The sequence below is a fragment of the Peromyscus leucopus genome, chromosome 22 (assembly GCF_004664715.2).
Source record: "Peromyscus leucopus breed LL Stock chromosome 22, UCI_PerLeu_2.1, whole genome shotgun sequence".
In the NCBI taxonomy this organism is placed as follows: domain Eukaryota; kingdom Metazoa; phylum Chordata; class Mammalia; order Rodentia; family Cricetidae; genus Peromyscus; species Peromyscus leucopus.
In genome coordinates, this window is record NC_051081.1 from 3350137 (window position 1) to 3367460 (window position 17324).

At 60.2% G+C, this 17324-nt stretch overlaps 1 protein-coding gene across 1 annotated transcript in view; it reads right to left on the reverse strand.

Moving 5' to 3' along the window:
- Positions 1-1320: 1320 nt before the first annotated feature.
- The window catches only part of Mllt1 (MLLT1 super elongation complex subunit), a 44243-nt gene continuing 28239 nt past the window's right edge, over positions 1321-17324 (reverse strand). The window contains 10 exon segments of the mRNA XM_028863149.2: positions 1321-3290; positions 3367-3438; positions 3535-3606; positions 3699-3795; positions 5371-5479; positions 6576-6663; positions 8840-9216; positions 9219-9375; positions 11850-11975; positions 14798-14941. Of these exon segments, the coding sequence (XP_028718982.1) occupies positions 3162-3290; positions 3367-3438; positions 3535-3606; positions 3699-3795; positions 5371-5479; positions 6576-6663; positions 8840-9216; positions 9219-9375; positions 11850-11975; positions 14798-14941 (1371 nt within the window). The 3' untranslated portion in view covers positions 1321-3161.

The following is a 17324-nucleotide window of genomic DNA, read 5'->3' on the forward strand; positions in this document are numbered from 1 at the left end:
AGTGGCTTTTGTGGTAGTTGTGTTATGGGAACTCAGACCTTTCTCTTCATGCATGCACCTGCTCTCCAGCCACGCATGGAATGTAACAGGAGCCAAGCTGATGCAGCGGCCTGACTGGAGCTCACTTTCTCAACTGCAAGCCACAAGACCTTTCCTTCTTTATAAACTACCCAGTCTCAGGTAATTAGTCATAGAAAGACCGGATTCAGTGATCCAAATTTCCAACAAACTCTGATAAGTTTAGTGAATTCAAATTTTATGCGCATACGTTCTTAATAAAAACTGTATGCACAAGTATGCCGGTGGAAACCAGGTATCAAACCTTTGTTCCCCCTTGGGAACTGTCCTCAATCTTTTGTTTTTTTGCTTTAAATACAACAGCACCTTACTGAACCTGGAAACAGTCACAGACCTCACCGGCTGTCCGTGAGCCCCGGCGAGCCTCCCCTTGCTTCCTTGCTTGCAGCGGGGGTGGGGTGGGGGGTGAGTTTAGGGGTGGGGAGGGCTCAGTGGTGATGAGTGCTCGCTACTCTCCCTCGATCCAGATGCACATCCACGTTCGGTTCCTAACACATCACGCAGCTCACAATGACCTGCAACTCTAGCCCCAGGGGACCTGTCTTCTGGCCCCCACTAGCACCTCCCAACACACACACACACACACACACACACACACACACACACACACACTCACAGAGTTACATACTTGGCTGTGGATTCTGCAATGGAGCCCAGGTCCCCAGGCCCACGCAGCAGTTTTCTCTACATGTCTCCTAGCCCTCAAAGTTTGGGGTCGCCTACGAATCTCTGCAGGCTCCTGCCACCTGAGGGTGACGGCGAGCACTGGAGAGTGGGCAGTGTGACAGGGTCTGGCAGGCAGTGCCCCGGTGAGCCAAGCGGTAGTGACGAGCCCTAGAGGCCCGAGGAGAGTTCATCTCCACTGATGCAGGAGTCCCCAGCTGCCACCTGCTAACAAGACTCGAGGTGGCTGCCCCGAGGGCATGGTAGCTGAGGGTGTGGGCTTGTGTGTGCCACGACGTTCCTGACTCTCTGGGTAGAGCTCAAGTCTGTGAAAATGGGCGCAGCGAGGGGACACTAGAGGCGGCTCACAGGCTCTGCCAAGGTGCAGGAACTGGGAGACAAGCACTTGGGAGTCCCTGCAAAGGGTACCTTCCACTCCACCTCTAACCTCCTGCTGGCCCTTCCACCCCTCTGCGACGACAGGCTATTTGTAACCAGCCCTCAGCAGCTGCACCCAAGGGAATGGCACGATTGTGGCCCAGTGTGGGCTACTCCGGACTGAATCAAAGGTGGGCCACCCACTGCTCCCATCTCACTTTATTTTCTATAAAACTCCTCCATAATTTCACAATTTAACAAAAAGTTTAAAATGCGGGACAAACAGCCCTGTAGCTCATTACAAACACGGCTCTCTTTGTCCCTCTGTCCAGGGCTCGTCTGGGCCGTTGACGCGTCTATTCCTGGAGACACGTCTTGTGAAGCCCTGGGGAGGGACAGGTATCCGATACCTTTGCACCCAGTGTTGTGAGCTGGTTCAGGAGGCTGCAGCATGGGGACCCACTGGGGGCAGTCCTGGTGCCACCCCTTCCTATGGACTAGTCCCTAGAGCCCTCAGGGCTCTGGATGCAAGCTACTGCTTTAGGCTTCCAGACAGCCAGCATGGGCCCCAGAGTGGCTCTGGAGGACAGTGGTGTGACCTTCCGGCCAGAGGAGGTAACTGAGATGGGTGCTTCCAGGAGGGCCTTGGAAGCATCTGGAAGGACTGGACACCAAGGCCCAGGGCAGCAGGAGGGCTGGGCCACTGGCGACCGCAAGAGGAAGAACAGCACCCTGGGCTGAGGCTGTTTGGGACCCTGGCGCACTCCATGTGGATGCCAACGGCTGCCACGATGCCAGGGCCTTCTGACCAAAGGCTTCGAGGCTACAAAACGCCTGGTGGAGAGTATTGTCGGCCTGTCTGGGAAGAGGTGTGGAGCCCAAACCCTGCTTCCTCTCAGATGGAGGGAGTGGGAATGGGGAGGGGGCTGCAGGGGGAGGCCTCTCCTTTCCCGGGGGTAAGGGAAGCCTTAGAGGCTGGGATCTTCCTGACAGGGAGAGGAGCTGGGAGGCCAGGCCTCCAGGGTGAACCCACACTGGGGAGGAAGCAACATCAGAGCGGCCGGCGCTGTGAGCCAGCTGGGCTGAGGCCTCTTTCAAACACCTGGGCTGGGGCACAAACACTGACACGACTGGGGGGGGGGGGGGGACTCCAGGCTCAGGCATGGGAGGGGCTGGCTCGGCCCTTGGCAGTTTATAGGGCGCAGGGCCAAAGCCTCTCGGGGCCCACTGTGGAGGCAGAGGCCATGTGGTCGGAGACAGAGGCAGTCTGGGGCTGGGCCTGCCTCACACACACCGTCCTATCATATTTGGCAAAAGCTGATGTTTTCAAAGTTCAAAGACTTGATCAGCGAGAGAGCAGAGGCGGCGGCCCATGGGGATGGTGACCCAGGAGCTCAAGCACAGCCAGCCTGGGAACTGTGGGTGCTTGGCTGGCACATGGCTACAGAGGTGGTCCTTGGGGACCCAAAACTGGTGCCCATCATAGTGTTCACTGGCCTGGGGCCACGAGAGGCAGTGGCATCCTGGGATCTAGAGGGGAGATCCTCCGTGCCTCCAGCAGGGGTTGGCATGAGCCTCCCCAGCTGCTGGACACACCCGGAACATACACAATACACAAGGCTGCTTGACAGGACACCAGCACAGGCGTCTGCCAGGCAGAGCCAGGTGTCCATGGCCAGCCCTGGCCATGCTGACAGACCTCGAGGCTAGGAGGCAGGCCAGCGGAGGGCGGCCTGTGAACCGCATGGAAGACTGTGTTCACCCTAGCCACTGGGAGGGGCCCAGGCAGTGACCTGCCACTCAGCCCCACCCACAGTGGAAAACTGGCAGAATGAAGGAGGGGCGGCAGGCCACATGTGTCCTGTGTCACCCCCTCCTGTGGAAGTGTGGCCCGCAGCCCCTTCATCACCAACCACCGAGGGGCACCGGGGCACCATGGCGAGCTGGGGGTGGTACCGGGAGCGGGAGCCATGGCGGGCCAGCCCTCATGCCCAGCCCCTCCCGTGCCCATGCCCACCGTGGCTCCACAGTGGCGGCCGGGGTCATGTGGCCACGGCCTCCAGGCAGCTCTGCAGCTTGCGAACGGTGCTCTCGTCCAAGGAGAAAAGGTCAAAGTCGAAGGTGGTGTTGGTGACGTTGAAGTGGCCGGTCTCCTCGATCAGGTTGACGATCTGTAAGGTGGGTTTGGTGGACTCAGGAACGGAGCTGGAGGCCCGTGCCCAGGCCTGGGGGTGGAGGGCGCAGTACCTGCTGCAGCACGTTGCGCTCGCGCAGGGCCATCAGCCTCCGGTGCAGCTCCACCAGCTCGTCCGTGTAAGCCTGAGCACAAGCGTGGCAATGGGCCGGGGCACTCGGGTGCAGCACAGCTCAAGGCCCCCCCCACACCCACGCCCACAGAGGCCCAGACACCCCCACCTTGTCGTAGGTCGCCTTCTTCAGAATCTTTTCCGGTTTGCTGCAGGGCTCGGGGCTCCTCCGGCCGGACACCTGCGGGGACCCCAGACCTGTGAGCTCCAGCACGGCCCCCGCCACCCTCCAGGATGGCCACCGAGCCCGGCTCAGAGCCCGGCCCCACTCACCTTGCTGCTGGGAGGGGGTGGCTTCTGGGGCGGGGGCTCGCGGCCAGGCAGGCAGGAGTCAGCGCTGTTGTCGCTCTCGCTGTCGCTGAAGCTCAGTCTAGAGGGCGGTGGCGTGAGGAGGAGCCGACTCAGACCACGCACACTGGAGGAGGGGCCTCTGCTCGGGCTGCCCTGCCTGCACCCAGCGCTGGCCCCAGGCTGTCTGACCTACCCTGGCTGCCGCATGAGACCCCACGCTGACCCTGAACACTGCAGTGACCGGCTCCGCTCCCCCACCTCAGCAGGCGTGTGTGGCGCCGGCCAAGGCCCTGGAGCAGGTCTCAGCCCCCGCCAGTCCTGCTGTAAAGCGGGCTGGGCAAAGGTCACAAAGAACGCTGTCCAACCTGAGTGTCCAAGGGACAGACACCCTTAGCCCACAGTGGGTAACGACCCTGAATCACATGGCGCCGGCAGGTCTCACTGGCTAGACAACACTTCCCAATCCACTCCTGGTTCGATTGTATCAGTGACAGGGTATGCGGGAAGCGCCTTGAAGGCCCCAGGCTAGCATGGTGGCCACAGCAGTCTCCTGACTCACTCGACAGCACTCCTTGGCTCCAATAGGCCCCAACATTAGTTCTTCTTGCACCGTGTGGGCTCTGAGGTCAAACCCAGGTCCTCAGGCCTGGTGACAGGTGACTTTACCCACTGAACCATCTACCAGGACGGCACTTCCTCCTTCAGCCCCCAGCTGGTTCTGCCCAGGGCTCCTGCTGAGGCCGCATGCTGGGCTCCAGGCCAGGCTGTTACCAGGCAACCACAGCCTCAGGATCCCGTCACTTCTGCCACTTTCTGTACTCAATACCCCAGTACCTGGGGATGCTGGAGCTCAGCCCTCCTTAGGCAAGGCAAGACATGGAGCCTGCCGGCCCTGTGTGTGGCCCTCCCTGACAACAGGGACAACCCCAGCCCCTCAGACACACTCAAGATGATGTCTCCACAGGACAGCCACACAACTATGACCCTTTGGATGGGACTGTGTGACTCTCAAGAATCTGCTTCCCCCTTTCTCAAAGGGTCAGGTCCTCCTGTAAGCAGAGGCCAGATCCTTGAGAGCCAGGCCTGAATCTCATGGCTCTTGGGTGTATGGTGCCCCGTGGGTGGGCAGGGCTTGACTCACTGTGGACAGGCAAAGGCTGCAGCCCTGGATGACAGGGAGGGACCATCGCCAGCATGTGTCAGACTTCCCAGGACCTCTCTACAGTGAACTCTTGGGTACACGACCCTAAAGCAGGGCCACTGGAGCCCTGGGTCGCTGTGCCCTCCCCAGCTCTGCCTGTCACTGCCCACTGTTCAGCCTGTCGGAGGTCTGGGAAGGAGACCCCAGGTAGCTCTCCTATTCCAGGGACCCGGGGTAGGGACATGCTCACCACAAGCGAAGGCTGCCCTGCCCTGCCCTGTCCCTGTCTCACCCGGGGACCCATGCCTCCCACTCTCCAGCACACCTCTGCTATGCCCAGCTCTCCCACAGACAGCCAACCTTAAGCCAGGGTGGTGGATGCCATCTAAGGCCATTATGAAAAAGACAGCCTCGCCAGCTCCGGAGTGCCTCAGCCTGGCCTGACAGTGAAGACCTAACACTTGGGCCTCCTCCTCTACCCACCAGGCCCTGAGGACTGCACTGCCCACTCACCGGGACTCTCGGCCTGGGTTGGCCTTGACAGTGGTCTCCTCTCCCGATGATGAGTCATCCTCATCTGACTCCTCAGACTGCAGATCCTCCACCATGGAGCGCAGGGGGCCTTGGGGCAAACAGGGGAGAGCTGAGCCTCTGGCAGCCTCCCCAGGGCCACCCCAGACTCATCACCACCTATAGGGTCCCTCTGGCCTGCAGCAGGGTCCCCTACACCTACCTTCCTGGCCTTCCTCACAGGCCTGAGGCTCCTGGTCTGCGACTGGCCTGCAAGACCCCTCCATCACAGCAGCCAAAGGTCAAAACCCCCAGCTGGCCCCTCTGCTCTGCCTGGGACTACACCCCACCCAGCCTGCACCCTTTTCTGAGGGTGTCCAGTGCCTCAGAAAGCCTGCCCTGTATCCACTGTCTTCCCTTCCTCCAGAGGCACCCAGTTCCAGTCCCCTACAGACGGCATCTTGGTTTATATTCCTGTTGCCAAGGCAACAGAGGGACACAAAGCCTTCAATTACCTTGGTCACATGATGCCGATTCAGCTGGTTCCCTCCCTAACCAGTGGGTAAGAACCTTGCAGAGTATGGGCTTCAAGGACCCCATCCCCCAGCCAAGCTTCTGTTCCAAAGGTGGCTGCCACCATGGGAGGCAGGCTCATCTGGCAGCTTGGCCGTGCTTGGTCCTGATCCCACAGCCTGCCTGGGCTCCTGAGGCAGGATAGAGAAGCCAGCCCAAATGCCCTCCCTGGGAAGGCCCACCGGAGCAGCCTGGCCTAACACACAGAGACCGACCTGACAGGACAGGACAGGCTGGGCCTGCGAGGCTGAGTGACCATCCCTCAGGAGGGAGCACCTCTCTGGCTCCAGGCCTGTGGGCCCCAGGGAGTGACCTGGCCGCTGGTGAGCACAGCCACTTGTCTACCAATCCCCAGACCACCAAGAACTGTGTCCTGGCTGACAGCATGGGCCTCCCCTGCCTCATGGGCACTAAGTTCAGCCCAGGGAGAAGGGACACCAGCCCAAAGGAGGGTCTGACCCAAGAGCGCAAGGCCAGGCTCAGTCTTTCTGAAGCAACAAGCAGCCCCGGCCCGTCACTCAGGAGCCACGTCTCTCCCAGGCTGCTCTTCCCTAGGCTGAGCCTACTGCCCCATCCCCACCCTCCTCTACCTGCCTCCACCCCGTCCACCAGCTCCACCTCCCCTCCAGACCCACCTTGGCTGTGGTTCTGAGACGGCTCAAAGTCTGAGTCGGAGCTGGAGTCAGAGCTGGAGCTGGCGTTAGCTGGGCTTGACTGGGCCGACTTCAGCCCATGCCAGGGCCAGCACAGAGGGAGAGAAGAGACTGTCATCTTGCAAGTTGGAGGAGAGGCAGTGAAGCAGCCATCCAACCTCAAGGTGCAGGGAGCATACGCTTCCCCGGGGCTCAGGGACAGTGACCAAATGTCCAGACCCTGCCCGAGCCTCACCACCACCCACTAGGTGCACAGCAGTGACAGTGGAGTTGTGTGTCACAAGCACCCTGGAGCAAGGCACACCTTGCCTGGTCTTCCTGGGGCTGCACAGGGGTGGACTTGGCCACCAGGGGGCAGTGACATCCAGGACATGACAAGGCAAGTGGCCGCCACTATGTGAGTCCTTTAGTGACTGCTGGGAGGGGCAGGCATGGTGTGTGCGGTAAGGTGTGGTCTGCAGTGTGAGGTCTGCAGTGTGCAATGTGGTGTGTGGTGTGGGGGTGATCTTGACACAGGCTCATGGGCAGGGACAGACCAGTTACTGCAGACACCAGCAGGAGGCTAGCCACGGGAGGAAGCACATCTTCTGAAGTCTGGGCCCTGTCCCTCCCCTGGTCAAAGGATGAGTGTGGGAACAGAACACACCTGTCATGGTAGAACACAGGACCCAGAGCTGAGTAGCCCTCATCTCTGCCCCAAATATGGGACAGGGCAGTGCATAGTCTGCCGAAGGCATGCAGAAAGGCCCCTGCCTGCTCAGGGCTCACTGCAGCGGGCCCACGGGAGCCTCGGTGTGCCTGCTAGGCCTCTCCTCACCCCCCTTCCACTGGCCGGTGCGAGTCCGAAGGAACGCACCAGCCACCACGACTGCTGTCTGCGTGAGGCTCTCCGAGTGTGACTTCACAGCCTGGGCCGGGGCCAGGGTACCCTCCCTGCATACACCCAACCCCGTTTGTTTTCCCTGGGCAGCCAAATGCAGAAAGATGGCTGCCGGCGGGCGGGCATTGCTCCAGGCAGGGCAGGCTCTAGTGTCCAGCCTCAATTTCCCCACCTCTAAGGGAGCAGCCTTGCAGGCCACGGATGGATGTCCTACCTATTAGGCTTAGGCACAGGCCAGGAGCTGGTGGGGAGAGGTGCACTCTAAGGCCTCTGGGCTTGTGGTGGCCTGTAGGCCTCCTGGTACTTTCTTACCACAGAGACCCTAGGAGCAGAGACTACCAGATCTGGAAACTTCTGACCAGAGAGGCCCAGGCGGTGCCCAATGGGCCTGACCGAAGCCCTACTGCACCCACACTTCCCACATGGCCCTCGGTGGGAAGGCCTGGGGTGTGGACAGCAGGGACAAGCACAGTGGCGAGGCCACCAAGCTTACAACGGCAGCTGTTGCTCAGAGCTGCCCATCTCTTCCCCCGGGAGACTACACTCGGCCCAGGCCCCCGTGGCTGCGGCAGCCACTCTGACGGGGTGCTCCTGGGTCACATGCTATCTACACTCAGCAGTGGCCTCAGGAGACGGAAGTGCCCACAGAGTGTCCGTGAGCTCCCTGCCTGGGGCCAGAACACCAGTCCACAGCTCAGGCCTGGCTGGCTCCACAGCTGCCCTAAGTGCCCTGTCTTGGCACCTGGGAGGAGGGTGTTTCACCACACAGAGACACTTTCACACAGCAGAGGCTGAGCCCTGGCTCCTGAGGTAGTCTCACACAACCCAGTGCTCGCCTTCAGAGACGAGCCTAAGCTACTGACAGGCTGCTCTGCCCTGGCTCCACAGAACCGAGACATTTCTCTAAGGACTGTGGGAGGTGACCAGCACTCAGCAGGCAGAACTCCAGGGGACAGAGCACTCATCTCTACAGCTAGGAGCCCACGGCCCTGACACAGGCAGGCAGTGCCCAGGAATGGGTAGACCGCACGTGCACCCTGCTGCGTGGGGCAGGTGCGGGCTAGAGGAGGCCCCCAGAGAAAGAGCTCTAGGTGGCTCTGTGGCCATCACATGTCCTCCTGATGGGAGAGCAGGGCCAAGATCCACCAGGAAGGCAAGATCTCAGAGGGTGAACGGTCTGGTTGATCTTGAAGTCGTCTGGCTAGCCACCAAAGCCACAGCCTGTCCAGTGGGTGGCACCAGGGCTGGGCTCTGAACCACATGGCCCATACCACCTAGGGACCTCAGTGACTACTGCGTGGGCAGGGGAGAGCTGGTGCAGGGGAGACAGCAGCCTGGAAAGGGGCCCCCAGCACCACCTGCTCACCTCTGACCGGAAGGAGGCCTCATCCTCTGAGTTTGAGTCTTCAGCCTGCTGGGTCCGCTTGGCCTCCCGAGACTCACTCTCTGCCTTCCCCTTGTCACCTTTGCTGCTGCTCTTGTCCCTGGCCACCTTCTTGTCGGAGAAGGAGGAGGAGGAGGCGCGGGGCGAGGTGCCGGGGGCACGCCGAGCCCCCTTCGACCCGCTCTTCTTAGGCTTTTTGGCACTGGGCTTCGGTGAGTCCGTGGCAGCGGGCCGCTTGCTGGAGGCCTTGGGCAGGGTAGGGGGCTGGGACGCCCCCTTGGGGGACAGGCTTTCCAGCTTCGCCTCCTTTAGGGCCATTTTGGGTTCCTTGAAAGCAGCCTTGGGTGCCGGGGCCTTTCCTCCTTGGGCAGTTTGCGCGCAGCGTCCTTGGCGCTCTTGGGCTCGCGCTCCGGCTCCTTGGAGCAGCTCCTGCTCTCTGAGTCCTTGCGTGGCCGCTCGCGGTGCTCCCTGGCCACCTTGTGCGGCTTGGACGCCTTGCCACTCTCCTTGTTGGCATCCTGCAAGGCCAAGCAGGGAAGGTGAGGGAGACGCGTTAGCAGCACCGGGGGGCTGCCGGACTTGGCCACCCTGGCCGGGCAAAGGCTGAAGTGCCTGTTTGTGTAGAGAGAATCTGCAGAGTAAAAGGATGCAGCCGACAGACACAGCAGAGCCATGCCCACAAACCTGGGGGCCACCACGGCCACCAGCGCCTGCAGCTACCCCCGTCTGGGAGACTGAGGCGCACCGACTGGAAGGTGTAGTCAGTCTCTCTCAAGGCCCTAGTCCACGTCCTCGGAGCTCGAAATCCATCCTGGAGCTGAGCTGGGCAGCCAGCACCTCCAAGCTGACAGGGTGGGCATAGCACAAGGCAGACAAGCCAGGTGGTTCTTCTAAAGCTAGAGCTAGGAGGCCAGAGGGCTCAGGCTGACAGGCATAGGCCCCCACCCAGGCAGAGCAGTCCTGTCCTGCACCCATGTTCTCTCTAAATGTGGGAAGGAGTGCCTACCTCACAGAGTGAGGGCCCAGAAAAGAGGCCAGTGCCCATGATGACTGTCAGCAGGGTCGCGGCCCGACAGGCAGTACTCCCTTACACCCTCTCCACACCCAGTCACCGAGACCATTCTGGAGTGCTCAATCCATGCCTCCACCAGTTCTAACCTCCTCTCAGGCAGGTACGGCCGTGGCCAGGCAGACAGCTCAGAGCCTGCCAGGTGCCAGCTCTTCCCAGGCAGGCCAGACCCCAGGACCCAGGTATTTCTAAAAGGAGCACAAAGGACACCAAGCTGGTGGGGTGAGCACCTGGCAAGAAGGGCTCTGCAGCACGTTTGGACCACTCAGATGTCTAGGGACAGAGAAAGCTGCCTCAGGACTGTGGCCCATGCCGCTGGCCATGTTCCCACAGACCTGACAACACTGAGGCCGGCATGAGGCCTGGCGATGAGTGCACCAGAGCAACTGGGGGTGGGAGGACTGTGCCCCAGCAAACGACAAGGGAGGCAAGAGACGCGAAGGGTGCAGTCCTCACCCTTTCTTGCAGAGGACAAGCCTGCAGGGGTGTGGGGCAAGAGTGGCTGATGAGAATGTGCCCACAGCTGTGCGTGGTTGACAAAAGCCACTTTCTTGGGCCATGCCTGGGCAACTATGGAGTTTCAGACCAACTAGCGCTCCACAGTGAGACCCAACCTCAAACACTGTGAAAGCAGTCGGTGAGGAGGGGACCGTCACAGGCTCGACGCTGCCCTTTCCCCTCAGCAGTAAAGAAGTGCACTTCAGAGAGGCTGCCAAGGCTTGTGGCCTGGTGCCCATCAGGGTGACACAATCGGTGCCTCCAGGGACAAGGCTGGGTGGCCTGGCTCCTGCCGCAGGCCACCGGAGTCTGCTCAGCCAGGCCAGCCCCGGGCTGACACTCAGGTCTGGACCGCTCTAAGGCGGGGCTTCTGAGAGAGTCCTCCAAAGACAAGAAACTGCTGCCTAGCAATCTGCGGCCCAGCGCGGCGCCCACAGCAGTGGCTAGAGAAGGCTTAGCACCAGGAAGGACCTGCCCCCGAGACAGAGCGCCCTCAGCCTCAGGCTTCCGCCGACTCCAGACAACGGCTGGGGAGAAGCCCCAAGTCCTAGCAAAGCCTGGCCTCTCCTCCAACCCCAAAGGTCAGTGGGGGTGACATCAGGACCCTGTCAGGACTCCAAGATGCTGACCAGCCTGAGGATGCCACAGGCCTACTAGCCTTATGGAAAGAGCTGGAAGCAGCCTGCCCTGGTGCTTGCGTCTCTTCCTGTGGTGCCCATGGATAAGATGGCCCAAGGGTGCTCGAGTCTCACGGGGATGCCCCGCTGATAATGCCCTATAGGCAAGTGAAGCAAGAAAGCCGAATGAAGGACACACACAAGGTCAGCAGTCACCCAGCGAGGGTCCCAAGAGGGCCAAGCCCCATGTGGTGAGGGACGGGCCCGGGGTTCTGGGTTCAGATGTCATGGTGGTGCTGACAGCACTGGCCAGCTTGGGGCTGGGGGGCTGCTCCAGGAGGCCCAGTGAGAACGTTCCGGAGGGCTGAGTGACGAGATGAAGCGTGTGTCCTTGAAAGTCAGCTCAGTCTCACGCACACTACTCCCAGCATCCCCCAAACTGGCTCCATGCCAGCACTGCTGACCAGCAGACCTGAAGTGGCACGGGCAGGTTTGGCCTGGCTTTGCTGGAACCGAGAAGGTAGCCAAGGGACCACTGATGGAAATGCCCTGCCCAGTTACCAGAGGCAAATGACCGCTGGACGGCAAAGAGGCCCAGGAGGCCCGACTCAAGAGGCGCAGGGCGCAGGGTAAGCAGCCGATCACAGGCACTACTCCTTGCCACGCTAGCTAGCAAAGCGACAAGGAGGAGCAGAGGCTCGGGTGCAGGCGGCAGTGTGCAGGGCCGGGCTCAGCAGATGGTGGCAATGGCCTGCAGTGGCCAGTGCCAGGCCCATGCTCCGCAACGCTGGCCTTCCACCTCACTAACCTTGGAGCCGTGGGACGGTTTGTTCTTCTTGGGGTCAGAGAAGGCAGAGAGTGGAATTGTGGGTAACATGGGGTAGTCGGGGCTGGGCCTGGACACCGTGTCCGCTCCTTCGGGCATTACCATCACCTAGTGACAAAGAAGAGACAGAGGTTATCCACAGGCGCCAGGCGATGATGGGCTGGCGGCCGTGGAGCTGGCCTCCTGGGGAGGGAGAAGGGAGCCGGAGGCCAGCTGCCCAGAAGAGTCACAGGTTTGTCCTTGTGATGGAGAGCAGCAGGGGACCAAGACGGCCTCAAGGCCTTCAGGATGGACTCTGGCCAGCAGACTGGAGCCCTGGCGAAGAAGATTCAGAGCCTGTGGCAAAGCAAGAGATGCAGCTGGGGCACAGACGGCCCTGAGTGCTGAGGCGGCGGCTGGGGGAGGCACGGCAGGAGAGGCAGAAGCTGGTGGTAGCCAAGTGGCTTCTGAGGGATCAGCACAGACGCAGCTGGAGACAAACCTTCCTCACTCCAGGGACAGGTGGCTGCATCTGGCCACACAGAGCCTGAGCAGCAAGGCAGAGGCCAAGAACAGGACCAAGGACAAGAAGGGGCAAGAGAAGAGCTGAAGTGGCCAGAGCTGGGGCTGCTGCAAGCACTGGCCAGCTCAGGTCCCAGGCTGGGGTGAGGACTGGCCTGACACCCAGGAAGTGCCGCCCTGCTTCAGCAGCTCCCAAGACACCCGCAGCAGTTTGGGACTGGCCTCCAAACATCAAGTTCACACAGAGATGGAGGCCAAGACACCGCGTGGAGGGCAGCAGACGGGGAGCGGGTGGGGTGGGGAGGGGCACACGGGCTTCAAGAAAAGGGCTCAGGCTGGCCGAAGAGGTGGTACCTCGGCCCGGGCAGCTGGGCTCTGCACCTAGCACACCTTTCATCTGGGGAAGCTGATGTTCCAGTCACATGACACCACACTGCAAGAGGGCAGTAAATTGACCTGCCCTGGTTTGACTTGCTCACTGGGGCCTGCCCAACCACAACAGAGGCGAGGCTCCTACAGAGGCTGTGTCCCCAGCTGGGGAGGCTCGGAACACTAGTTCCTAGAAGCACCTGGGAGGCCCGAGCCCCAGGACAGTGGTCCTGTGAGGAAGCGGCCTCCAGGACAGGGCAGATGGACTTGGACGGCCCTGCATAGCCTGCATTCTTTTCCACCTGCCAGCCGGCCTGGCCTCCAGGGCCAGCAGCTTGTGTTCCCTGCCAAGATGCTCGAGGCCAGGTAGGGATGGCGCCCAGACCGGCTGCCACAGGAGCCAGATTACATGGCACAAACAGCCCCAGGCCACAAGTAGCTAAGCCTGAGCTGGGCACTGCTCACTGCCCGGCTGGAGCAGTGAGGACCACGGTCTGGTCGTCCCTGGGGGCAGAGTCAAGTACAGATCCTGGAGCCACTGAGGGACACACGACCCTAACATGACGCCATCTCCAGGTCCCCAGTGCCCACAGCTTCTGGACAACAAGCATTACCCCACAGATACTCACAACCCAGAAGGCCAACAACACAGAGCCACAGTTACCTGGTCCTGGGAGTCACCCGAGAGCCATCGTCCCATAGCCAGGCCACCTGAGGCTGCAGAGCGTCTGGCCAGCCAGGTCCCTAGGAGTACTCTGGGACCTCACTGGAGTCTCTCTTCAAGGCCGGCTGGACAGAGCTCCCCCCTGTTCCTCCTACGCTGTGTGCAGGTGATGTCCTGAGAACCTTCTCCACAGCTTGGGAATACCTCCCCCAGCACCTGAGAGGCTTGGAGAGGCCTGAGACACTGACGCTCCCAAGAAGCTGACCTGGGGCCCTGGGGCCGCCTACATACGCTGTGGATACGCGGCTCCTAGTGTGGGGCAGCAGGGCGGAGCGGCCTCTGCACACACCCACACACCCTCAGCCATCCCAGGAGGGCTGAGCAGCAGCAGCAGGTCTACGAGTCCATCCCAGGCTGCCACTGCCTGACCACCACGCAGGCAGGCAGGGAGCTTCGTAGGCAGCATGCAGGGTTCGAAACCCACTCAAACCCTTGACTGGGAACAACCACTTCCATTCTGAGAAAGGCAGTTCCTGTGAGACCTGGCTATACAGAACCAAGAGAAAAGGGTACCTGATCCAGAAACACACCCTGGCTGCCATGGACCTGGGGAGGAGGGCTAACCACACACTCAGATATCAACAAAGAGCCCCACAGTTCTCCAATACCACACAGACTCACACAACTCACCTCACATCTCTCTCTCTGTCTCTCTCTCTCTCTCTGTCTCTCTCTCTCTCTCTCTCACACACACACACACACACACACACACCACAGACCACTACACACAAGCCCCGACACACACGCACACACACTCAAACACATCTCAAATGACACCACACAGCCCATACATCTCTACCTTACGCCCCGACATACCACACACAATGTGCACACAGCTAAGAACATCACGCTGTCGTAAGTAGGTACCACATATAACCTGCAAAGAACACACACCCCTACATTAAACATACACTCTGAGCACCAGGCACAACACAAGACACATACCTTCCACACTATAACTACACATACCACATACATACAGAGACCTCAAATAATACACGATACAGCAGAACAACACATTCCATGCATAATCACACACCCATACCATCAACCATTACCATGTTTATACAAACTACCCCCACATGCCCCCACACCCCTTGCCAGACCATCACAGGCCTAGCCTAGCATCTGGGCATGCCCTGTGACCTTAGGTCACTGCAGGTGGCTTTGCCACCTTCTCCTTCAGCAGCCAGTCCAGCGGTAGTTGTCTGCCCTTGTCCATGGACCCCTCCACGTCCTCGGGCTGCTGCGGGTCCCACCAGTGCAGGGTCACCGAGGCCCAGCCATACCAGCAGCCAGCAAGCACAGAGCAGAGGTGGTGGGCAGGTACACTCACCCCGCCAGCCATGAGCAGCTTGCAGCGGAACTCGGTGGTAGGGTTGTTGAAGGTGAGCTTCTCACAGCGCAGGTGGTTGACAGGAGGGTTGCCCTCCAGATTGAGGAACAGGTCGTAGGTGAAGCAGACCTTCCTCGGCTCTTCCTAGAACACAGAACATGGAAGTCCATCACCAGTGAGCAGGAAGCCAGAGCACTGTACAGGACAGGCTTCAAAGCTACACAGAGAAACCCCGTCTCGAAAAACAAAAGAAACAATGGGCCTTCACTCCCAAGAAGGCGCAGAGCCTCTGGGATGCCCATCAATGTGCAGAGCACCAGAGGCTGCTCTTCCTCAAGCCTCATACAGCACGGCACTCCCGGCTCTTTCCTTTGTCTCCCCAAATACATACTACTAGGTCTCAGCCTAGACCTGCTCCCACTCCAGGGCCACCCTGTAAGCTGAGCACATGGTTTTACCACAGGAGGTCCTCGGGAACCACCACAGAAACCAAAACCCAGAGGCTTTGTGTGCAGTGGGTAGCAGGCACGAGGAACCGTTCTCAGGGTGACTAGACTGCTGCCAGGTGATGCTGTGTCAACAAACTACAGTCCAGGGTGGCCTTGAACTCCCAATGCTCCTGATTCCACCTCCTGAGTGTACTGGGATGAGGAGAGCATACCATCCCCGGCCCCATCCTCATCCCCAGGGCAGACAAGTGACTTGTGACATGGGTGTCAGGACAATTCCACGGAGGCAAACCACCTCTTCAACCAGACAGCAGCATGAAGGAAAATGGAGACGAACCCCCCACCTCACCCTGCAACCAGAAGGCGGCTCGGCAGGAGCGGGCTCAGCAGGGACAGGCACTTGACCGTGCGAGCCTGAGGACCCACAGAGGGAAGGAGATGGGAGCAGGGACAAGAAACCAGGGACAAGAAACCAGGGATGGCCCTGGTCCCTACAAGTTCCAGAGGCTGCTGAGACCTGAAGGACCAAGCCCTGTGACACTGGTAGCTGTAAGCTGGGGGGCCTGACATCCAAGATGCCCAAGGCCCACTCGGGAGCTGTAACTGCTGCAGCCACTCACGGCTGCTGAGAAGTGGTCATCACCATAGCTGACGAGCACTGGGCATGCAGGGTGGACACCTCCAAGCTGAACACCAGAGGCTCTGGTCTCCCATCCCACTCATGGTGGGGAGTGTCTAGTCAGCCAACAGTCCCAGGTGCTGGGCATTCTTGGGTGTGTGGTGGCCAGGCTCGAGAGCCCCTCTCTCTCTGACTCCTGTGGATGTCTTAGCGGGAGAGCACAGCTACTTCAGCATCCCTGATGGAGGGAGGACCAGTCCTCTCTGAGTGACAGGAGGCCTTTGGGCCCACTCCCAGATGTGACAGCAGCTGGAACGTTAACACCCACTGAAGCACAGTGAGCTTCACATCAGCTAACCCATGAGATTTACAACAGACTCAACTCCCAAGAAAACAAAAGCTACCCTACCAAACAACCAACCACTACACAGAAAGCCAGGACGCAGTCCAGTGTGGCCGTTTCTGGCAGCCATGGCTCCAGCCTGCCAAGAGCTCCTCTAGTAAGTGAGGGAAGGGGACAGGGTCGCCCTGGCTTCCCAGGGATGTGTAGGTCACAGTTTGCTCAATGGCAGCTGGGTAAGCTCTGGGACTCAGCCAGCTATGTGCCACCCTAACACAGCAGCAGAGTGGCCCCTGGGTGTCCTTATTCATCTAATGGCAAAACTGACACTGGACGGGTCTCTAAGAGTTGTGAGTGAGGGTAACCGTGAGGGCGGGGACCCCAAACTCAGACATGGGTTTCTGCATAGCCTGAGGAACAGAGAGGAGGCTGGCCTAGATGAATGGGTACTGCCCACCCCCCTGTTCTGGCCACAACACAAAGCAGAAGACAGGACAGGCTAGAACAGGTGCAACAGGTGGTCTGGCCACCTCTACAAGAAGCCAGCATCTCACAGTGGCTCCCTCACCTGGCCGCCCCTAACAGGATCCCAGACATCAATCCATTCACAGAGGGGGCCCCCGTCTTCACTGTGGAGATGACCTGGCACTCACCCTGAATTCCCTACAAAATGGACGTAGCCCGGGAAACAAGAGCAGGCCAAGGGAGAACAGAAGAGGGGTTGTGCTACTGTGCACACAGGATCTGGGCCCAGCCAGCTGGCCAACAGCACAGATGTGAGCTCTGACAGTGCCCTGGGGTCCATCAAGCCTCAGGATCCAGTGCCCAGCACTAGATGAACCAGCACCCCACGGGAGTGGGACTGGACAGTACCAACTGGGCACCTTGGGTGTTCGGCAGGGAGGAAGGATGGCTGAAGGAGGGCCTGGATGGCTGCGTGGGGCTCAGAGGCAGCGCCGGGAAGAGGGAAGAGGACGAACCACCCGTCCAGTCACCAATAGGAGGACCACGCCAACTGCACCCACTCTCGGGAAGTGCCTGGAAGGGCTGTGCAGAGCTGGCCCAACAGGGCAAGCAAGGACTCTCAGGGGAAAGGGCTAAGTTCTTGGGCGTGTGTGC